The sequence below is a fragment of the Scyliorhinus torazame genome, chromosome 16 (genome assembly GCF_047496885.1).
Source record: "Scyliorhinus torazame isolate Kashiwa2021f chromosome 16, sScyTor2.1, whole genome shotgun sequence".
Taxonomy (NCBI): domain Eukaryota; kingdom Metazoa; phylum Chordata; class Chondrichthyes; order Carcharhiniformes; family Scyliorhinidae; genus Scyliorhinus; species Scyliorhinus torazame.
Window position 1 is genome coordinate 184612788 of NC_092722.1, and position 24995 is coordinate 184637782.

Genomic DNA, 24995 nt, shown 5'->3' on the forward strand with positions numbered 1-24995 from the left:
CCCCTAGTCGCCACATTCCGGCACCTGTTCGGGTACACAGAGGGAGAATTCAGAATGTCCAATTCACCGAGCAAGCACGTCTTTCGGGATTTGTGGGAGGAAACCGGAGCACCCGGAGGAAACCCATGCAGACACGGGGAGAACCCGGGATCCCTGGAGCTGTGAGGCATCAGTGGCCACCACACTCCCGTACTATCCAAATACGGCAGGCATGACTCCGCACAAGAGTGACGGGAATCGAACCTGGGACCCTGGTGCTGTGAAGCAACAGTGCTAACCACTGTGCTACCGTGCCACCCCTGCAGTCAGTGCTGTGGCGAACCACAGAAAACAATGGAGAACATTCTTCCACGATTAGATAGATGATCAACTATCTCAAGAGGACGCATTCAGGGCGAACAGGGTTAGGGTGGGGGGTGTGGCACTGGCTGGATTGCTCTCCACAGTGGTCATGAACACGATGGGCCGAATGGCCTCCTTCTGAGCTGTAATGTCTCTGCCCCCGATCCACAGTTAGAAAGTGAGCCTTGCATTATAAAATAAAATAAAAAGATTTGGGACACAATTTTTTTTTAAAGAAGATCAGAAATACAAGGCAGTCAGTATTTGGGGCAGAAAGAACCCGCTCGATGGGGGGGGGGGGAGGTTTGACCACATGTGTTTTCTTTACCGTAGCTTCTCAGCAGTGTCGCAGGTAAGGAGCAACACTCGCTTTGTGAATGAATCTTCACTCCCCGCCCACCGGTGCAGCTCCCTCTGCTCCGGGATTCGAACCCTGTGACAGATGATTGACAGCCGGGTTCCATGGTCATGTGGAGCGGGCGATTGCGGAAACACGCTGGGACTTTGAGACTGGGGGTGTGCAGGAAGCTGGAGATGGCGCAGGAGCTGGGTTCCGGGCGAAGGTATTTGTGTTTCTGTCCTTAACGCTAACCAAGCGAGTGCGAGAGCAGAGTTAGAGAGCGAGAGGCGCTTTCAGCGTGAGCACAACGACATAAACCGTGGCTGGCACAACATGTTGCAAAATAAATCACTCTCTCCTGCCTGGTCAACATCGGGTTGGGCTTAATGCCCCCTGATGCAGTTAGTTTGCAAAGCAACATTTGTACAAAATTCACTGCAGCAATTCGCCAAGACTCAGACACAATCTCTGCCACCTACAAGGACAAGGGTGGCAAATGCGAGGGAACATCACCAAGTTCTCCTCCAAGTCACTCACCATCCTGACTTAGAAATATATCGCCGTTCCTTCACTGTCACTGGGTCAAAATCCTGGAACTCCCTCCCTAACAGCACTGTGGGTGTACCTACACCACATGGACTGCAGTGGTTGGCGAAGGCAGTTCACCACCACCTTCTCAAGGCCAGTTAGGGATGGACAATAAGCAATGGCAAGCCATCGATGCCCACATCCCATGAATGAATATTTTTTTAAAATCTAGAATGTGTGCGCAATTGGAACTAGTGAATTTTTACAAGCTCTCACACTGGTTGGTGTACTGTGCTGTATGTTTAATTACAGTAAGGCAATTCAAAAGCAATGGGGAGAAAGTCCAATGTGGATTTATGAGGCCTTTATCAGAATTGAATTAGCGTTTGAGAAGTTAACTATGTTTTGTTTAAACTGCAGCTGTTTACATTGTGACTTGAGAGAAACTTCAAGGTTAGGTGAAGGTGATAAGATTGTTTCCCTGTGGTTGTTAAAGTGGTAAAACGATGGATTTAAGTTAATCATGAAAGCAATTAAAGTGGGGAGGGGGCGAGAGGGACAGGAAATGTGTTACCCAGGGGGTGGTTAGACAGTTCGATTTTTTTGCTTGAGATCACCATTAAAGTAGAACCCATTAATACCTTTCACACCAAGCAGCTATTTGGTTATAAAGTAAATCTGCTGGTTTACAAAGATTCCACAGCTCTGAAAACTACACTTGAATTTTCCCGATTTTAGAATGGTGGAGGAATGAATGCGTGAGGCAATTATTGTCTCCAAAGTGCTTTAGGCTGGCCTGAGGGTGTGGTCGGTGCTGCGCCAATCTAGAATGGAGTGGCCCCATTCGTACAGTCCTGGATAAGCAACCTACAGAATGTGCTTTTGAAATTCCACCAAACCAAGGTGTGAAAATTATTCTAGTGATTTGTGCTCCAGCTTTTGAAAAATATCCACGAGTGCTTCTGGATAATGGTGAAAAACTGGTTAAAGGATCCTACCAATTCTGATGTACATGTGTTTCGTTCCATGTCTCCCACAGGGGCTAGTTTAGCACAGTGGGCTAAACAGCTGGTTTGTAATGCGGAACAAGGCCAGCAGCGTGGGTTCAATTCCCGCACCGGCCTCCCCGAACAGGCGCCGGAATGTGGCGACAAGAGGCTTTTCACAGTGACTTCATTTAAGCCTACTTGTGACAATAAGTGATTATTATTATTATGTTATGTGCTTTAATGCTTTTAAGGCAACTGGACATAACTGTGGTGGCATCATTCACATGCCAGTTCTTGATCTCTCTATTGAACTCTTGAATAGGATCAGTCCTCTTCTAACCCAGAGTGCTGAAAGTGCCTTGGATATGTTTTCGGTCATTTTGTGCAGTAATACTGAGGCTACAAGAGCAATTGAGAGGCTGGGAATTCTGCAGCGAGTGACTCGTCTCCTGACTCCCAAAGCCTGTCCACCATGTCCCAGGCACTAGTCAGGAGTGTGATGGAATCCTCTCCACTTGCCTGGGTGAGCGCAGCTCCAACAACACTCAAGCAGCTCAGCATGATCCAGGACAAAGCAACTCCCCTGATCGGCATCTCAGTCAGCACCTCCAACATCAATTTCTGACACTTCACAGCTGCAGGTTGTGTTTTCTACTTGCTCCTGCTGGTGGTTGCAAATGCCTCGAGGCTGCTGTTGCTGTTTCCTTCCTTTTTCTGGAGCTGGAAAGAAGGACAATCTTTCTAAGATATCTGGGTCCTGGAACACTGGGCTCAGATATGAGTCCAGAAGGCAACCCAGTTTGAAGCAAAAAGACGCTGTGGGACCTGGTGTGTGACATTGATCCAAATGGGCCACCTGATGATGCCACTGAAGAAATGCTTTTGCAGATTGGCGAGTCATGTTGGAAGTCAAGGATGTTCAACTGAACCTTGAGCGGAATATATGGAGACCATGATTTGGTTCCGGTGAGATTGAGCCGTGTGGGAGGTCTCCTGGACGGAGAACGGCACTGATACATGAAACAAGTCACTCATTGATGGACAGGTCATTTCTACAACAAAGTTCTGGACATGATGACACATTCTCAGGCTCATTCTCTGTTTCTGTTGAGGAACCTGCAATGGGGTGATACTGTGTGTTTGTGTTTTGTGGGAAAATTAGCTGATATAGTTTTGTATTGGTACCAATATGGAACGGTGCCGTTTCCTTGTGGTTTAATGGTTAGTGTGATATGTGGAATGTTACGTAGTTGATTTTCAAATCTTTGTTACTGTTGACTGCTTAATTAAACCCTACCAGGGCAGCACGGTGGCGCAGTGGTTAATGCTGCTGTCTCACGGCGCTGAGGTCTCAGGTTCGATCCCGGCTTTGAGTCACTGTCTGTGTGGAATTTGCACATTCTCCCCGTGTTTGCGTGGGTTTTGCCTCCACAACCCAAAGATATGCAGTGTAGGTGAATTGGCCACGCTAAATTGCCTCTTAATTGGAAAAACTTAATTGGGTACTCTAAATTTATTTAAAACAAAATTAAACCCCCACTCCCCCCAAATAAAATCTGTCACATTCCTGCCTTGGAGCTATATCGCCGTTCCTTCACTGTCACTGGGTCAAGATCCTGGAACCCCCTTCCTAGACGGCCACCACCATCGAGGGCAATTATGAATGGGCAAAAAATTCTGGCCTCGTCACACCCCAGGAGTGGCTAAAAAAGAATCAAGGATTTAAACACAATCTTGAAAACCCTCTCCAGTCTTTCACTCTTGTCCTCTAGTTTTTCAGAGCTACTTTGGCAGGATCAGCTCGCTGTTTCTGTGATTTTGCAATCAGCCCAGTTTCCTGGTGGTCTGGCCTTCAGATTGTTTTTATTAATTGTGTGAAATGAATCCAGCCCAGCTGTGGATTTTGGAACTGGAGGAATTCCAGGTAAACCTTGTCTTTTATTTTCCACCAGGACAAATTGTTTCCTTGAACTTTTACCCCTCTTCCCTTGGGGGTGGTGAACCCTGAGCTGCTCATCCTGCCTCCCGAGTGACTACCCTAGAATGTCAATCGGTGCATTATTAAAGCCCCTTTCATGATTTCTGACATTTCCAAACCGATGAGGTTTTGAAGTGTAGCCACTGTTGCGATATAGGAAATGTAAAGCTAATCTGCACACAGCAAGATCCCACAACCAGCAATGTGATAATCACAGAATTTACAGTTCAGAGGTAGGCCGTTCAGCCCATTGAGTCTACACCGGCCCTTGGAAAGTGCACCCTACAGCCCACACCTCCACCCTATTCCTGTAACCACCCACCTAACCTTTTGGACACTAAGGACAATTTATCGTGGCCAATCCACCTAACCTGCACATCTTTGGATTGTGGGAGGAAACCGGTGCACCCGGAGGAAACGCACGCACACACGGGGAGAAACTGCCAACTGCACACAGACAGTCGCCCAATGCCGGAATTCAACCTGGGACATTGGGGCTGTGAGGCAGCAGTGCTAGCCACTGTGACCAGATAATTCTTTGTGATTTTGCTTGAGGAATAAATATTGGCCTGGATTCTGGGTTCCTGTGCTGTACATTTCTTTGTTCTTTGTTCTTTTTGACTCCCTGGCACCCCATCGAAATAGTGCCATGGGAAGTTTACTGAGCATCTGAGGGATCACTCATCTCGAGAGCAACACCAATATGCAGCACCCCTTCAGTCAAAAACACCACCTATATGCAGCACTCCTTCAGGCAAAAACACCACCTATATGCAGCACTCCTTCAGTCAAAAACACCACCAATACGCAGCACTCCTTCAGTCAAAAACACCACCTATATGCAGCACTCCTTCAGTCAAAAACACCTCCTATATGCAGCACACCTTCAGTCAAAAACACCACCAATATGCAGCACACCTTCAGTCAAAAACACCACCAATATGCAGTACTCCTTCAGTCAAAAACACCACCAATACGCAGCACTCCTTCAGTCAAAAACACCACCAATATGCAGCACTTCTTCAGTCAGACACCACCAATATGCAGCACTCCTTCAGTCAAAAACACCACCAATATGCAGCACTCCTTCAGTCAAAAACGCCACCAATACGCAGCACTCATTCAGTCAAAAACACCACCAATATGCAGCACTCCTTCAGTCAAAAACACCACCAATACGCAGCACTCCTTCAGTCAAAAACACCACCAATATGCAGCACTCCTTCAATACTGCACGAGAGTGTCAGCCTAGAGGACAGGGAAAGCCTGTCTGCTCTATCCAGCCTACTCCATCAATACACAATGCATCATATCCGAACCCATTGATCACAATCCTGCCCCGGGCCCCCAGTCATGAGTATCCTTGCAGAGGTGCAATAGTAGAAACAAAATCTGAACCAAAATTAGACTGAAACTCTAAAGTTCTTCTCTACCCCCAAAAGGTAATAAAGCAATCTCCAGCAGTCCTTCGTGACTCCTATCAGTAATGCTAACTATTCCACTTCGGACTTTTACAACGTGAGGTGTGCTCCACTCGCAGGAGCTCGCCCTGCTCTCTTCAATGAGCCTATCGCATGATTCAGTTAAGTAATTACTTCCTGTTCCCTATGATGCCCTCCAGCCCCCAAATCCTAGATTCTCAAGAGGCTAAAACTGGAGGAGTGTAGAGACCTCCGAGGTCTGGCCTTTTGGGCGTCTCGGATTTTTACCACAGAAACGTTGGCAGCCATTGCCAGCCATTCCCAAAGCTTTGGAATTCCTTCCCACCTTTCAGACGCTCCTTCCTGTGGCTGAACCTTTGGTCACATGCTGTTCTGGACCTATTATTCCTTCATTAGGAAGGACCTATAGCATTTCTGTCCTTTGCAGACTATTAGTATGTGGGGCCATGAACTCGCGCACTGGGTGTACCTACACCACAGGGACTGCAGGGGTTCAAGAAGGCAGCTCACCACATTCTGAAGGACAATTAGGAATTGGCAATTAATGCTGGCCTAACCAGTGACATCCACCTCCTGTGAAAGAATCTAAAAGGTAACTGGATCTTCCATGAATGTATTTATTTTTACCGTGTAATTGCACTCAATCCTAAATGTCTTTTTTTAAGAGAAGCAAACAACAAATAATAATATTAGTTTAAAATATTTTTTCTAGTTTCTCTTCATCTGCCCGTTCTCCAGATTCGGGTATTCATGAAGATGTGAAGGTAAAGGAAAATTTTATCTCTCTTGTTTATTTTTAATTGTCAAAGCATCACATTTTTTAATTTATTGGATTTAATGAATGTGCAGACCGGTTTCTCACAGTGAGCCAGTGGAGGTGGCCGAGGAGTGGTAATGACAAACTATAACTCTCACGTTCCTCAGCTGTTGGGCTATGTCATGGTGAATGGTTAATGTAACAACTTGAGATATTGTTTGGTTTTAATGCTTCGCAAGGTGAACAATGCCAGGGCTCGGAGTTTATCCCTCACTTTGGTATTCAGTATCGGCATGGAAGGGTTTCCAGATCAAATCCAGGTTAGGATATGTGCAGAGCAAAGGCCTATTTCAATGACTAGGGGCCCTCCTTCACCCTCGTATCAGAATAGCACAATTTGCTAATTGTTCCCCCCTCAACACAAATTGTCCCTTAGTGTCCCAAGATATGCAGGCTCGGTGGGGGTACAGGGTCAGTGTGATAAGGTGGGGTAGTGGGCCTAGATAGGGTGCTCGTTCAGAGGGTTGGTGCAGAGTCGATGGGCCAAATGGTCTCCTTCTGCACTGAGGAATTCTATTCTATCAGCATGTTGTGCCCTCGAGCTGGTCAGTGCTCTACATGCAGCAAAATTGGACAGATTAGGTTGGCCAACTAATCAGCTTGACCACTTGTGACCCCATTTTGAATCCTGAAAATTGCCATGATCCTTCAGTGGGAGCTGTGAGAATGAGGGGGGGTGGTGGCAAAAGCACGCTGCCTGAAGTCCCAGGCCGACTGAACCAAGGACCGGTTACCCTCCTCCTTCACTCTTGAGAGGCACGTCAAATCCAGTTACATATTAAAATGAGGAATTACAGACTGACATTAAAAATCTGCATTTTGCTAAGTGAGCGTTATCTTCACTGTGAGGATATGAGGGGCACCATGATTTATACTGGCAGCAGTCTTGTTGCTGGCAGTGACATCAACAAATAGTACTACGGCTATGCATATGGGTAAAATGCCCCACATTGCGTGGTGATGGCATCGAACACGTTCTGTTTAAAATTTACTTTTTCACTGGCTGTGTTGGAGCAGGATTCAAAGATCAGTCAATTAAGTCATGCTCAAGGGCAGCACAGTGGCGCAGAGGGTTAGCCATGCTGCCTCTCGGTGCCGAGGTCCCAGGTTCGATCCCGGCTCTGGGTCACTGTCCGTTTGGAGTTTGCACATTCTCCCCGTGTTTGCGTGGGTTTCGCCCCCACAACCCAAAGATGTGCAGGCGAGGTGGATTGGCCACACTAAATTGCCCCTTAATTGGAAAAAATGAATTAGGTACTCTAAATTTATATATTTAAAAAAATTAAGTCACGCCTACTGTTAAATAAACCGCTAGATTCAAAGGGGCCTCGTAGCTGTTGACATTCAGTCTGAGTCTCACGGCAGCCATTACTGCCTCAGAGAGCATGACCCCAGAATTGCGTCTCACCACCCCACTGGGGGTCGCGACCCACAGTTTGGAAAGCTCTGGCATACATGCCTGACAGGAAAAGCTGAATAAACAAGTGAGGGAGAAGGGAATAGAAGGATATTTTTATGGGGGTGGATGAAGTAAGTGTGAGAGAGGCTCATGTGGAGCAATAGATCTGCTGGATCGAATGTCTGGTTTTGTGACGTTAATACTTTGCCAATAGGATTATTATGGAAAAAGGCTCAAGAAGACAGAAGATCTGGTTCTGAACGTGTGTCTCACTCCTGCCAAAGCTCTCCCTAAGTACTTGCGGGATGCACTGACAGCTGTTCATGAAGATGTGAGCTCCAGGTTTGTAATCAATCTACCATATTCTTTTCAGAGGGTGATGTCGTCAATGTATTTATTTTTTGCTAAATCCTTTACTATTGATATCACTAATACTGCCCCCATCCTGCGAACACATCCTGTTTAAAATTTACTTTGCCTGAGGGGCATAAACAGAGTGGATAGTCAGAGGCTTTTCCCCGGGGTAGAGGGGTCAATTACTAGGGGGCATAGGTTTAAGGTGAGAGGGGCAAGGTTTAGAGTAGATGTACGAGGCAAGTTTTTTACGCAGAGGGTAGTGGGTGCCTGGAACTCACTACCGGAGGAGGTAGTGGAAGCAGGGACGATAGTGACATTTAAGGGGCATCTTGACAAATACATGAATAGGATGGGAATAGAGGGATACGGACCCAGGAAGTGTAGAAGATTGTAGTTTAGTCGGGCAGCATGGTCAGCACGGGCTTGGAGGGCCGAAGGGCCTGTTCCTGTGCTGTACATTTCTTTGTCCTTTGTTTGTTCTTTATATGGATTAATCACCACCTTGACTTATATATCGCCATTCCTTCACTGTCACTGGGTCAAAATCCTGGAACACCCTCCCTAACAGCACTGTGGGTGTACTTACACCATCTGGACTGCAGCGGTTGGCGAAGGCAGCTCACCCCCACCTTCCCAAGGGACAGTTAGGGATGGGCAATAAATGCTGACTTAGCCAGCGACCACACATCCCGTGAATAATTTTTTTTAAAATGACTGCTGATTACTATTGCATTGGTAGTTTCATGAACTAATGGATCTCTTGTATGAAGTCGGATAACTAATGGTTTTCTAATGACTGGCCAAATCACTGAGTGTCTTTAAGACAGAGATAGACAGGTTCTTGATTAATAAGGGGATCAGGGGTTATGGGCAGAAGCAGTAGCGGACCTACATTTTTGGGGCCCTGAAGCTTGAGATGTTATGGGGGCCCCTTCGCAACCAGCAACGAGGTCTGGGTAACCACTGTTATCTTCGTCAATGGGGTTGTTCCACGACAGATCACCACAAATTTTTTAAAAATTTAACCACTACATCTCAGATTTTGATTAAAATTGCTGTACTGGATTATCTCACATGTCAAAGTCACTGGTGTGAATAAAGATTTCCTATGCCTTATAGTTTTCGAGTTATGGGGGGATGAAAATTAGGGAACATTTATATACATGCATGATGCATCATAGAATGGTGAAATAAAACATAGAAAAGACCACAGTCAATATAATTTTTTATTTTAGACACCTATGAGAATACATACTACATGAACCACATTTTACAAAATACTCTTTTTTTTCTGTTTTTTCTAGCAACATATTCACGTACAGTTTTGTCATATGAGAGCTTCCTTGCAATGTCATTTTCTAGAGACAATATGCATAAAGAATTTAAGCGCTCTTAAGTCATGGTAGACCGAAATTTGTTCTTTATAAAGGATAGCTTTGACAAATTCCTTTCTGCTTCACAGCGCGTGATAGGCATTGTCAAGTACAGCTTAAGCGCAGTAGTAATATTGGGGAACGCTTCAATTAGGTGTTGCTCACAAATAAGCTGAAGAACTTCTGCGCATTGCATTTTAGATGGCATGTTTTCTTCTGTGTTCTGGGATTTCCTACGGTTCAAATATTCTTTGAACTGATAACACTCGTTTACTAATTTGTGGTCAATATCATCTTTGTAATACGATATTATAAGTTTAATACTGTCATCATCAATTTAAGAATTGTCCACCAATTCTGAGAGGAACTTGAACCTTTTTGCAATCTGCTCATATGGGTCAATCCTCTTGCGTAACTGGATTATCAAGCAGTCATAGAGTTGATATAGAACTTCTATCCTAAATTTGTCAGCTCCTCTCAAAGAAGCAATACCACTTGTTCCATCTGAAATTTTCCTTGTAACAATGCGTTTGGAAGCATCAGAATAACTTGAGGTGATATCTTCACACAAACCTTTTGCTTCTGATTCGTAGTGTGCAATCCTATCGGCTACATTTTCTCTGAGTTCTTTAACAAACGAAAGTAAAGATGATAGCAGAAGATAACCTTCAAATACATCAAAACCAGGGGTTTGGAGTTTCTTCCTTGTTTTGTTGAAACGCTCCAGCACTTCTTCCCAAACGACTGTTAAAATAGCATCATATTCCAGCTTTACCAACTTGTGGTATAAATTCTTTGCATCTCGTTTACATTCAGGCTTCTCTTCTGAGTCTTCAAAAATATGTTTGAGAGTTTGTAAAATGCCCATATATCCATTTTTAATTGCCCGGACTGCTTCATAGTGTGCAGACCATCTAGTTGCACATAAGCTCTTTAGAGAAAAATGTAGATTGCCCTGTGTGTTTAAAATCCCCCATCTACATGGCGATCCAGAAAAGAAAACATACAGCTCCTGCAAAATGCCAAAATAGTCAACACCTTCAGGTACAGTAGACACTGCCTTTTCTCCAACAAGGTTAAGTGAATGGGCTGCACATGGTACATAGTCTGCATACCTGTTAATGTTTTTAAAGAGTGCTTGCAGCCCTTTCTCCAAGCCCTTCATGTTAGATGCATTATCGTAGGACTGACCACAGATATTTTCAAGTGAAAGCTTATGTTCACCCAGGACTTGTTGTATTTTGTTGAACAAGGTCGTGGATGAATGGTTTTCTATCGGTAAAAATGTTAAAAATCTCTCACAGGGTTTTCCATTATAGCAGTATCGAACCACAATTACCAGCTGGTCAACATGTGTCAGGTCAGGCGTAGAGTCAACAATAATAGAGTAGTATTTGATGTCTAGGTTGTTGATTTGATTCACAATTTCATCTTGCACATGTTTTCCCATGATTCCTATCAATTCTTCATACATGGGTTTGCTTAGGTAAGTAGCAATTACTTTTTCATTTTTACATTTCTCGAGACGTTCATGTAAAAATGGGTCGAACTCTGCAGTAAGTTCAATGACCCCCATTATTTGGTGAGCCCCACTTCTCCTCATGGCCTCTAAATGCCAAACCTCTTTCACTTAAAAACTTTATAACAGCTAAAACTCTTTTCAATACTTCAAAATAGCACTGTATGGTTTTTCTCATCCGTTCTTCAAGTTGCTGATCCACAGTATTTTTATTTGACTTTCTTGTTATCCAACACAACGTCGCCCTCTTATGTTCCATGCTGTCTTCATGATTCTCCAGAGTTCTGAGTACAGTCATCCAGTCAGAAAACCCACCTGTTGTAAGTGATGTTTGGCATTTAGAAAAGAGTTTGCAAACAAAACAGTGCATAGAGCCTTTGCTCTTTGAGTAAACTAACCAGGATCTCATCACAGTCTGGCCATTTTTCAATCTTTTTTCAAAATATTTATTTGAGAAACTTCTGTTTTGCTCCTTGTAAACCCTGCTTGATTCGGTATATACATCATTTGGTTTATTATTTTGAAAAAAACCTATGTCTTGCATTAAACAATTCTGTATGAAATCATTATCAACTGTTATGGGCCAGTTTTCGAAGTCACTGCATTCTTTGAAATCACTGAATTTCCTTCCTGTTTCATGTTTCTGCTCAGTCTGCTTGTTCCGCGGTACTTTCATGTTGACCACTCTGATTGTCATCTGTATCAAAAGCGTCAACAGTGGGTTGAATATTGCTAGAAAGAGCTCCCATGGTTTGTGCGCTATTACTGGCTTCAATGGTGTTTGCTTGGCTTGTTTCAACTGTAGGTGTTGACAAACTTGACATTGCAAAATAGTTTGTTAGTTTTTGACATTTAGAAATTTCGTCAGATTGCTTTTCATTGAGTTTGCGTTTTTGGTATCCACTTAAGGGGCGAAATTCTCCCCCAACGGCGGGATGTCCGCCGACTGGCGCCAAAGCCGGCGCCAATCAGACGGGCATCGCGCCGGCCCAAAGGTGCGGAAGGCTCCGCATCTTTGGCGGCCTAGCCCCAACATTGAGGGGCTAGGCCGACGTCGGAGGGATTTCCGCCCCGCCAGCTGGCAGAAATGGCGTTTGTTTCCCCGCCAGCTGGCGCGGAAATGCGGCGCATGCGCGGGAGCATCAGCGGCCGCTGTCAGTTTCCCAGCGCATGCGCGGGAGCGTCAGCGGCCGCTGTCAGTTTCCCGCGCATGCACAGTGGGGAGAGTCTCTTCCGCCTCCGCCATGGTGGAGGCCGTAGTGGAGGCGGAAGGGAAAGAGTGCCCCCACGGCACAGGCCCGCCCGCGGATCGGTGGGCCCCGATCGCGGGCCAGGCCACCGTGGGGGCACCCCCCCCGGGGTCAGATCGCCCCCAGGACCCCGGAGCCCGCCCACGCCGCCTGGTCCCGCCGGTAAATACCAGGTTTGATTTACGTCGGCGGGACAGGCAATTCCTGGGCGGGACTTCGGCCCATCCGGGCCGGAGAATCCAGCGGGGGGTCCCGCCAACCGGTGCACCCGGATTCCCGCCCCCGCCCAATCTCCGGGAGCGGAGACTTCGGCGGGGGCGGGGGCGTGATTCACGGCGGCCAACGGCCATTCTCCCACCCGGCGGGGGGTCGGAGAATGACGCCCAAGTACTTTCATGAACTCTAGGGTCTTGACCTCTGTTAAAAAGGGAAAAAAATTACATTAGCCACAGCAGAACAGTCAACTTACCGCGATACTCCATCTTTACAACATCTGTGCTACTGATTCTCAAACTTTGGGATTGTTGAAAACACCTTCTCAGAAAGTAAAGTGCCATTTTTTAAGATTTATAATAACTAAGCTAAATAGGCTAAACTAGGCTATGTTCAAGCTAGCCTACGCTAGGCTAGACTAAGTTAGGCAAGACGAGGCCACCAAAACTCATAGGCTAAGGTAATGTAACACAATTTTACCATTATCTGAACACTTTTCATAATAAACACCTGTAATTTAACACAAATTCACCCTTTTATTACTTTTTCATAAATACTTGTAATATAGTATTAGCCTAGGCTATGCGGTCGTAGCCTACCTTCCGTTCACCTCTTCATAAAAACAATAGGCTTAGGCTAATCTAACACTATTTCCCCTTTATTACTTACCTTACTTTTCTAAATATTACATTTATGTTTGAGTAGGGGTAATTAAAATATTGTATCCTCATGAACACTTTATTGAAAAAAATTCTTGCCTAGATCGCTATCACGGTGCCATCACGTTGAAAATTCACGTTAGAATTGTGATTGCCTTTTCAACGGCTTCCCTTTTTTGTTACAACACGTCAGCTACTGTTTGTATTTCTGTCATAAATGTTAATGGTGTTTTAAATTATTTATAATTATTTTCTATTAAATATATTTAGAATGAAACATCCTTAATTTGAATGTTTTTTTGTTTACGGCTAGCCTGCATGATACTTTAATAACCGTTTAATTTTTATTTTAACTATTATTTTGTATTGAATTACACTATATTATTAATATTATCATTTTTAAAAAACCCCTTCTCATACAGTAGACCCAACATTTTTAAGCAATGTGGACTAAAGTCGCTTCTGGGGCCCCTCCGGGATTAGGGGCCCTGAAGCTTAAGCTTCATTAGTTTCATAGTAGATCCGCCACTGGGCAGAAGGCAGGAGAATGGGGATGAGAAAATATCAGCCATGATTGAATGGCGGAGCAGACTTGATGGGCCGAGTGGCCTAATTGTGCTCCCAGGTCTTACGGTCTTATGGACTGGAGGGTTCGACAGTGTAATGCTTGGTGTGTCATTTTTATGCTAAGACGGAGCTGATATTAAGATCTCAGTCCGGACCACAACATTGGCTAGGGACGTGGACTTAAACCCCAATATTTTAGTTTATTTTGTAAGACTTCGGAAAGAATGATTCGCTCCAGAAGTGATTGCATGAAAAAAATAGGGATTTGGTATTTTTAAAACAAAACTTTATTCGTAATACAATTAAACTCTTTAGCTTCATACCCAAAAAGAACAGCTTACAATTACCCCTTAAACACAACCACTCAATTTCCCATTAAACACAAGAAAAGATGAAGGACGTTTACAGATTGCACGCGATTGGTTTCGGGTTAGGAAAAAGGCATTGTGAACTGATTGCCTTCTGTAAAAAAAATCTTGACACTTTGAAGATGCTCTACGCTAAAATGCAGTGGAAATAAGGAGCTGAAAGTATTGTGTATGTTTCAGATGGTTCCACGGTAGCGGTGCAGGGATTAGAGTGTGTAATCTAGGCTGATACCTCAGTGCAATATGAGCACTGCCCATCAGATGAGATCTTAAACTGAGATGCTGTCTGCCCTCTCATAAATGGTCAAACAATCCATGGCATTATTCTGGGAAAAGTGCTGGCATAGTGGTATTGTCACTGGACTAGTAATCCAGAGACCCAGAGTCATGCTCTGGGGACCCAGGTTCACTGCAGATGGTGAAATTTGAATTCAATAAAAAATCTGGAATTAAAAGTTGACCAAACCATTGTCGTAAAAACCCCACCTGGTTCATTAATGTCCTTTAGGAAAGGAAATCTGCCGCCCTTGCCTGGTCTGGCCTACATGTGACTCCAGGTCCACAGCAACATGGTGTCTCTTAACTACCGCCTCAAGGTCAATTAGGGATAGACAATAAATGCTGCGAGGCCCACGTCCCATGAACGAATAAAAAAAAAAAGCAGCAGCTATTAACCAATATATTTCTCACAGCCAAGACCTCCAGAGTTTCTGCTCACTTGCCTCATGCTGTTTATGCTATTTTGCTGCACATAAATTGACAGTTAGAGATGGAGTGAGTTGATATTATAGATGGAAAATTGGGTGCTGACTATGCAAACTGCTTTGTCCTGGATGGTGTGGAACTTCTTGAGTGTTGTTTCACCTGCTCTAGTAACCAGTGCACTTACGATCCTGTTGTTTCACCTGCTCTAGTAACCAGTGCACTTACGATCCAGTTGTTTCACCTGCTCTAGTAACCAGTGCACTTACGATCCTGTTGTTTCACCTGCTCTAGTAACCAGTGCACTTACGATCCTGTTGTTTCACCTGCTCTAGTAACCAGTGCACTTACGATCCGGTTGTTTCACCTGCTCTAGTAACCAGTGCACTTACGATCCTGTTGTTTCACCTGCTCTAGTAACCAGTGCACTTACGATCCAGTTGTTTCACCTGCTCTAGTAACCAGTGCACTTACGATCCAGTTGTTTCACCTGCTCTAGTAACCAGTGCATTTACGATCCGGTTGTTTCACCTGCTCTAGTAACCAGTGCACTTACGATCCGGTTGTTTCACCTGCTATAGTAACCAGTGCACTTATGATCCGGTTGTTTCACCTGCTCTAGTAACCAGTGCACTTATGATCCTGTTGTTTCATCTGCTCTAGCAACCAGTGCACTTACGATCCGGTTGTTTCACCTGCTCTAGTAACCAAGGCACTTACGATCCAGTTGTATTTCTAGTCAGTGGTGACAAGTTTACAGATGGTGGGGGATTTGTGAGTGTTGAGTGTCAGGGGAAGGTGGTTAGTCTGACTCCATTTGGAGGTGGCCATTACTCTGCTTGAATGTTACCTGTTACTTATCAGCCCAAGTCTGGATGTTGTCGGGATGTTGCTGAATGTGTGGGAATGAACAGCTTCAGTATCTGAGGACTTGTGATTGGTTCACATCAATGATCAGCCCTACTTCTGACCTCCTGCTGGAAGAAAGGCCATTGTTGAAGCAGATGAAGGTGGTCGCGGCAAGGACACGTACCTGAGGAACTCCTGCAGTGATGTTCTTGGCCAGGATGATTGGTCTCCAGTAACCACAACCATCTTTCTTTGTGCCAGGTGTGACCCCAATCAGTGGAGAGTTTTCCACCTGATTCCCATTGATTGCCCTTTAATGAGGCTTAATTGATTTGCTGAATGTGGCCTTGATTCACCTCTGGAATTCAGATCGTTTTGTCTGATTTGAACTATTATGAGGTCTAAGACCTGTTGATCCTCGCGGAGCCCAATCCCTATGTCATTCCGATACATTTTGAATGCCGTAGAGTTCTGGGGGAGAAGCCTGCATCAATGGTGTCAGTGTAAGCTATTTATGAAGCCTTTGCAAAGAGAGACCAGAGCAAATTGTAATGGTGTTGCTGTGTTACAGCCCACCCAGCGCTGAGTTGCTATGGCAACCTGCTCTTTTACAATCCTGATGTGGTCTGACGCGGTGGATAGGAACGGGAGAAGCTCTGACTTTCTTTCCATCACTAGGATTATCACGACTCCCTCCCACACCTGCCTCCTGTCATTGGCATGTGCTGGAAGGATTTGCCAGATGGTAAATGTGGAGATGTTAGCAATGCACCTTCCTTGGCTATCTAATCCTGGGGTGGAACTTGAAGCCAGAGTTTCTGGATCAGAGGCCGGGTCGCTATCCATTGTCCCAGGAGACGTCATTGTGATGCCAGGGAACCTCTTAAACTTAAAGATGCTGAAGGATTGAGGCCCAGACTCTGATTGATTATAAGAGTTATTGCTTTAAATGCTAACTGCATTGGCAACTGCATGAGAGAATGCAAATGGTAAACAATATTTCCCCTGCCCACAGTGGAGTGGAAATAATCTCCCAGCTAAAAGTCATCGACGTTGAGTTGAAGAACTGGACAGCAATGAGATTTGTCAAGAATGCCCAATCTTTTGTCTGACTAGAGAGCATCATGATGTGGAACCTCAGGCGTGTTACAGTAAAACTTCAATCCCTGTAGCCATTTATTATGCAAATACAGCAGAATCACGATGAATTGAATCCCGGGGATCCTCCAAACGTGTGTCAAGTGAAGCTTCGTAATAGCCGAGGAGGCCTCGTTCCCACATGAATACACCCCTGTGTAACCCAATATGCCAACAAGCAGGGTTTGTGACAAAAACAACACGTTCAAGAAGATCAGTTTGATGCTCGGGGTCAGCAATGTCTGGGTGTGTGGGGCAGTTGTCTGTAATTATGACAATCTTCCTTTTCTTTCGTTGCTACGTTTTGTCCACTATCGTGATCCACCCTTCAAAAATGCTGGGGGACATCCAGGTGACTTTGTTAGTCACGTACTCTGTCAGTCCCGAATCAACATGGTTTCTTGGACTTTCCTATCACAAGAAGGAGCAGCTTTTTGGTGCCATCCATGTTGGCGCAGACTGTGGCAGTAACACCTTCCATTATATGTTTTACCGTTAAACATCAAAGACAAAATACGGTAGAAGAGTCCAGTTTCATCCACGTTAAAAATGTCTCTTGGTACATGCTTGTTTGCGACGTGGGAGAGACCATTTTGGAGCCAATTATCTGTCAATCACTGCTACACCCTCACAGCTAAGTGCGTGGGTGGTGATGCTGCGCCTTGTCTTGAATTAGTCCAGCCGTCCATCACTGCAGGTGTACTCCACGTGGCTCTGCTTCTTTGCGAGGATCCCCATTCCTGCCGGATTGCTCCGGAGATGGGAACGTTCTCTGTTTGGGCTGCCTCAGAACGTGGTAGCGGATTTCCTGTTTGTGCTCTGCCCATCAAAGACACACAATGTTCTGAACAACACTTTCCAAACCTCCGACAAATCAACAAGCACATATAAAATCAAGTTCAACACAATAATAACAATAATCTTTATTATTGTCACAAGTAGCCTTACATTAACACTGCAATGAAGTTACTGTGAAAAGCCCCTAGTCGCCACACTCCGGCACCTGTTGGGGTACAAGGAGGGAGAATTCAGAATGTCCAATTCACCTAACAACACGTCTTTCAGGACTTTTGGGAGGAAACCGGAGCACCCGGAGGAAACCCACACAGACACTGGGAGAATATCAAGACTCTGTACAGACAGGGACCCAAGCAGGAATCTAACCCAGGACCCTGGTACTATGAAGCAACAGTGCTAACCACTGTGCTGCCGTGCTGGCCGTACCATTAGCAGCTCAATGGTGTGGGCTTCAGGTTTTAAATCAACACACCGTCGGAAAGGGCGGCACAAACAGATTCACGAGCGAATGGGAGATATTTATGAAACGGAATAAAAATACAAGAATGTGGGGAAAGAAGCGTGGAGTAGGGCTAATTTTACTGCTGTGAGCTGGCACAGGTATGCTGGGCTGAATGGCCTCCTGTACTGTTGTGTGTTTCTGATTCTTTAAATGTACCTGTGCTGCGTTTGCTTATTTGTCAGTGAAAAGCTCTTTGATTTGAATTTGATTTCATTCTCTTTGGCAGGTATTATGGATGTGGACTTGTGGTTCCTGAATGTTTGGAGAACTGTTGGATTCTAGATCTGGGAAGTGGCAGTGGCCGGGATTGCTACATGCTCAGTAAGCTGGTTGGAGAGAAAGGTCATGTGACTGGGATTGACATGACCAATGAGCAGGTATTGTTTCATGTTGGGAATGCACAGCAAACAGTTAGCCCCTGAGGTGTGTGTTTATGTATGTGGGTGCTTGTGTATGTGTCATGCATATGTGTGTGTATGAACTTGTTTATGTGTGTATGCATGCTTGTGTGAATGCTTGTGTGTATGTGTATGCTTGTGTGTATGTGCGTGTGTGCACATGCTTGTGTGTGCATGTGTGTGTGTGTGTGTGTGCACATGCTTGTGTGTGTATGTGTGTGCGTGTGTGCGTTCTCGTGTGCGTGCGTGCTTGTGTGTGCATGCTTTGTGTGTGTGTGTGCGTTCTCGTGTGCGTGCGTGCTTGTGTGTGCATGCTTGTGTGTGTTTACATGCTTTTGTGTGTGTGTACATGCTTGTGTGTGTGTGTTTCCTCATGTCTTGGGGGGTGGTCCTCACAAACATTCTTTGTTCTTGCCCCCATTGTCCTGCAGATACAAGTAGCTGCGAAGTTTATTGACTATCACACTCAAAAGTTTGGCTTCAGTCAGCCCAATGTGGATTTCCTGCAAGGCTACATTGAAAAACTTGGTGATGTTGGATTGAAGGACAACAGCTTTGATATCATTATGTACGTAAAAAGGAGGGTCGTTTTCTCCTTTTAGACTCGAGACAGTCGCAGTGAAACTAGGTTGGCTGCAACTTGGGTTGGTCAGGGGAGCAAACACTCGGTTTGTGGGAGGTAGCTTTGATGTCCAAGGCAGTGATGCCACCAGTTGGGGCCAACATTAAGCGGTGGGATATTCCAAACACGGCAAAGCTGTGCTTTTTTTTTTCTTCTCTCACAGGATGTGGGTTACACTGGCGAGGCCAGAATTTATTGTCCATCCCTAATTGTCCACGCAGGTGGTGGTGAACCACATTCTTGAGCTGCTGCAGTCCATGTGATATAGCGAAACGCACAGTGCTGTTCGGGAGGGAGTTCCAGGATTTTGACTTGGCGACAGGGAAGGAACAGCGACGTGTTTCCAAGTCAGGATGGCGAGCGACTCGGTGGGGAACCTACTGTTGGTGGTGTTCCCATGGATCTGTCCTCCTGGGTGGTAGAGGTTGCCGTATTGGAAGGTGCTGTGGGAGGAGTCTTGGCGAATTGATGCAGTGCATTGTGCACACACTGTGCATCCTTTGTGGAGGGAGTGAATGTTTCAGGTGGTGGATGGGGTGCTAGTCAGGCGGGCAGCTTTGACTTGAATGGTGTCAAACTTCTGGTGCTGGAGTTTCACTCTCCTGACTTGTACCTTGTAGATGGTTTCCAATCGCAGTGTACAGTCGTGTGAACAGCAGAGACAGAGGGTGGTCCTCCCTGGGAATCTCACATACCAACTGTCTGTTAGATGCCAGAACCTTGAAGAACATCTTGTCAACTGTTTTTGCCCACAGATGGCCGATAGCTGGGCAGACAGAGCAACTGGGGAAAGGGAGAGGGTGGGGAACATAAAAACAACATTGAACTGAATAGCCTCTATTGAGTTGAAATCCTGGAAAACTCCCTCCCTAACAGCACTGTGGGTGTACCTGCACCTCATGGACTGCAACGGTTCAAGAAGGCACCACCTTCTCAAGGGCAGCACGGTAGCACAAAGTGGATAGCACTGTGGCTTCACAGCGCCAGGGTCCCAGGTTCGATTCCCCGCTGGGTCACTGTCTGTGCGGAGTCTGCACGCTCTCCCCGTGTCTGCGTGGGTTTCCTCCGGGTGCTCCAGTTTACTCCCACAGTCCAAAAACTGCAGGTTAGGTGGATTGGCCATGATAAATTGCCCTCAGTGAGCAAAAAGGTTAGGAGGGGTTATTGGGTTATGTGGATAGGGTGAAAGTGAGGGCTTAAGTGGGTCGGTGCAGACCCGATGGGCTGAATGGCCTCCTTCTGCACTGTATGTTCTATGTTCAATTAGGGATGGACAACAAATGCTTGTCTAGCCAACGATATCCAGACCCTGTGAAAGCACAAAAAAGGTTTTAAAATACTTCTATATCCACAAATTGCACCATAGAGGGAAAATGATTTGATAGTTTAACATACTTTTTTTTTGTTTTATTTATCTGTTTACTTTGAGCTGCTATAATGGTGATCAGATGCACTGCCTTTAAAATAAATTCATTTACGGAACGTGAGCATTTCTGGCCTGGCCTCGTTGCACTTCAGAAGGTGCTGGTGGTGAACTGTCTTCGTGAACTGCTGCAGTCCCCGAGGTGTAAGTACACCCACAGTGCAGTCAGGGCAGGAATTCCAGGTGCGTTACTGAACCATTCCTAAAGTTCCCAGACACCAGTCCCAGTTTATACTCCTGTGTCTGATCTCGGTGTGGTCGGAATAGTTCCTGCAATTGGCCCTAGTGTACCAGGGGTCTAATTCCCGTGCATTGAATTGGATGGGCACGGAGGCGGAAGACTCAACAAATGGTGCCAATTGTCTCTGTACCTATCCGCTACCTCTGGCCTCACCATCCCTGCCGACCTTAGCAAGGGGAAAGTGAACCACTGGATTGTTACATTCCAGTGGTATTGTCATTGAACTAACAATTTGGTGCATTGTAAGGTGATGGTGTAGTGTCCTTAAACTAACAACCCAGTGGTAATGTCATTGAACTAACAATCCAGTGGAATTGTCATTGAACTAACAATCCAGTGGAATTGTCATTGAACTAACAATCCAGTGGTATTGTCATTGAACTAACAACCCAGTGGAATTGTCATTGAACTAACAATCCAGTGGAATTGTCATTGAACTAACAATCCAGTGGAGTTGCCATTGAACTAACAATCCAGTGGAATTGTCATTGAACTAACAATCCAGTGGAATTGTCATTGAACTAACAATCCAGTGGAATTGTCATTGAACTAACAATCCAGTGGTATTGTCATTGAACTAACAATCCAGTGGAATTGTCATTGAACTAACAACCCAGTGGAATTGTCATTGAACTAACAACCCAGTGGAATTGTCATTGAACTAACAATCCAGTGGAATTGTCATTGAACTAACAATCCAGTGGAATTGTCATTGAACTAACAATCCAGTGGTATTGTCATTGAACTAACAATCCAGTGGAATTGTCATTGAACTAACACTCCAGTGGAATTGTCATTGAACTAACAATCCAGTGGTATTGTCATTGAACTAACAATCCAGTGGAATTGTCATTGAACTAACGATCCAGTGGAATTGTCATTGAACTAACAATCCAGTGGTATTGTCATTGAACTAACAATCCAGTGGAATTGTCATTGAACTAACAATCTAGTGGAATTGTCATTGAACTAACAATCCAGTGGAATTGTCATAGAACTAACAATCCAGTGGTATTGTCATTGAACTAACACTCCAGTGGAATTGTCATTGAACTAACACTCCAGTGGAATTGTCATTGAACTAACACTCCAGTGGAATTGTCATTGAACTAACAATCCAGTGGAATTGTCATTGAACTAACAATCCAGTGGAATTGTCATTGAACTAACAATCCAGTGGAATTGTCATTGAACTAACAATCCAGTGGTATTGTCATTGAACTAACAATCCAGCGGAATTGTAATTGAACTAACAATCCAGTGGAATTGTCATTGAACTAACAATCCAGTGGTATTGTCATTGAACTAACAATCCAGTGGAATTGTCATTGAACTAACAACCCAGTGGAATTGTCATTGAACTAACAACCCAGTGGAATTGTCATTGAACTAACAATCCAGTGGAATTGTCATTGAACTAACAATCCAGTGGAATTGTCATTGAACTAACAATCCAGTGGTATTGTCATTGAACTAACAATCCAGTGGAATTGTCATTGAACTAACACTCCAGTGGAATTGTCATTGAACTAACAATCCAGTGGTATTGTCATTGAACTAACAATCCAGTGGAATTGTCATTGAACTAACGATCCAGTGGAATTGTCATTGAACTAACAATCCAGTGGTATTGTCATTGAACTAACAATCCAGTGGAATTGTCATTGAACTAACAATCTAGTGGAATTGTCATTGAACTAACAATCCAGTGGAATTGTCATAGAACTAACAATCCAGTGGTATTGTCATTGAACTAACACTCCAGTGGAATTGTCATTGAACTAACACTCCAGTGGAATTGTCATTGAACTAACACTCCAGTGGAATTGTCATTGAACTAACAATCCAGTGGAATTGTCATTGAACTAACAATCCAGTGGAATTGTCATTGAACTAACAATCCAGTGGAATTGTCATTGAACTAACAATCCAGTGGTATTGTCATTGAACTAACAATCCAGCGGAATTGTAATTGAACTAACAATCCAGCGGAATTGTAATTGAACTAACAATCCAGCGGAATTGTCATTGAACTAACAATCCAGTGGTATTGTCATTGAACTAACAATCCAGTGGAATTGTCATTGAACTAACAATCCAGTGGTATTGTAATTGAACTAACAACCCAGCGGAATTGTCATTGAACTAACAGTCCAGTGGTATTGTAATTGAACTAACAACCCAGCGGAATTGTCATTGAACTAACAATCCAGTGGAATTGTCATTGAACTAACAATCCAGTGGTATTGTCATTGAACTAACAATCCAGCGGAATTGTCATTGAACTAACAATCCAGCGGAATTGTCATTGAACTAACAATCCAGTGGAATTGTCATTGAACTAACGATCCAGTGGAATTGTCATTGAACTAACGATCCAGTGGTATTGTCATTGAACTAACAATCCAGTGGAATTGTCATTGAACTAACACTCCAGTGGTATTGTCATTGAACTAACAATCCAGTGGTATTGTCATTGAACTAACAATCCAGTGGAATTGTCATTGAACTAACAATCCAGCGGAATTGTAATTGAACTAACAATCCAATGGTATTGTCATTGAACTAACAATCCAGTGGAATTGTCATTGAACTAACAATCCAGCAGAATTGTCATTGAACTAACAATCCAGCGGAATTGTCATTGAACTAACAACCCAGTGGAATTGTCATTGAACTAACAATACAGTGGAATAGTCATTGAACTAACAATCCAGTGGTATTGTCATTGAACTAACGATCCAGTGGAATTGTCATTGAACTAACGATCCAGTGGTATTGTCATTGAACTAACAATCCAGTGGAATTGTCATTGAACTAACAATCCAGTGGAATTGTCATTGAACTAACAATCCAGTGGAATTGTCATTGAACTAACAACCCAGTGGAATTGTCATTGAACTAACAATCCAGTGGAATTGTCATTGAACTAACGATCCAGTGGAATTGTCATTGAACTAACAATCCAGTGGAGTTGCCATTGAACTAACAATCCAGTGGAATTGTCATTGAACTAACAATCCAGTGGTATTGTCATTGAACTAACAATCCAGTGGAATTGTCATTGAACTAACACTCCAGTGGAATTGTCATTGAACTAACAATCCAGTGGAATTGTCATTGAACTAACAATCCAGTGGAATTGTCATTGAACTAACACTCCAGTGGTAATGTCATTGAACTAACAATCCAGTGGTATTGTCATTGAACTAACAATCCAGTGGAATTGTCATTGAACTAACGATCCAGTGGAATTGTCATTGAACTAACAATCCAGTGGTATTGTCATTGAACTAACAATCCAGTGGAATTGTCATTGAACTAACAACCCAGTGGAATTGTCATTGAACTAACAATCCAGTGGTATTGTCATTGAACTAACAATCCAGTGGAATTGTCATTGAACTAACAATCCAGTGGAATTGTCATTGAACTAACACTCCAGTGGTATTGTCATTGAACTAACAATCCAGTGGAATTGTCATTGAACTAACAATCCAGTGGTATTGTCATTGAACTAACAATCCAGTGGAATTGTCATTGAACTAACAACCCAGCGGAATTGTCATTGAACTAACGATCCAGTGGAATTGTCATTGAACTAACAATCCAGTGGTATTGTCATTGAACTAACAATCCAGTGGAATTGTCATTGAACTAACAACCCAGCGGAATTGTCATTGAACTAACAATCCAGTGGAATTGTCATTGAACTAACAATCCAGTAGAATTGTCATTGAACTAACAATCCAGTGGAATTGTCATTGAACTAACAACCCAGTGGAATTGTCATTGAACTAACAATCCAGTGGAATTATCATTGAACTAACAATCCAGTGGTATTGTCATTGAACTAACAATCCAGTGGAATTGTCATTGAACTAACAATCCAGTGGAATTGTCATTGAACTAACAATCCAGTAGAATTGTCATTGAACTAACAACCCAGTGGAATTGTCATTGAACTAACACTCCAGTGGTAATGTCATTGAACTAACAATCCAGTGGCATTGTCATTGAACTAACAATCCAGTGGAATTGTCATTGAACTAACAATCCAGTGGTAATGTCATTGAACTAACAATCCAGCGGAATTGTCATTGAACTAACAATCCAGTGGTATTGTCATTGAACTAACATTCCAGTGGTATTGTCATTGAACTAACAATCCAGTGGAATTGT

General features: G+C 44.1%; 1 protein-coding gene across 1 annotated transcript in view; it reads left to right on the forward strand.

Moving 5' to 3' along the window:
• Positions 1-774: 774 nt before the first annotated feature.
• as3mt (arsenite methyltransferase) overlaps positions 775-24995 on the forward strand; it is a 64641-nt gene continuing 40420 nt past the window's right edge. Inside the window, exons 1-5 of the mRNA XM_072479590.1 lie at positions 775-905; positions 6332-6383; positions 8050-8177; positions 18356-18506; positions 18959-19095. Of these exons, the coding sequence (XP_072335691.1) occupies positions 805-905; positions 6332-6383; positions 8050-8177; positions 18356-18506; positions 18959-19095 (569 nt within the window). The 5' untranslated portion in view covers positions 775-804. The remainder of the gene's footprint in view (positions 906-6331; positions 6384-8049; positions 8178-18355; positions 18507-18958; positions 19096-24995) is intronic.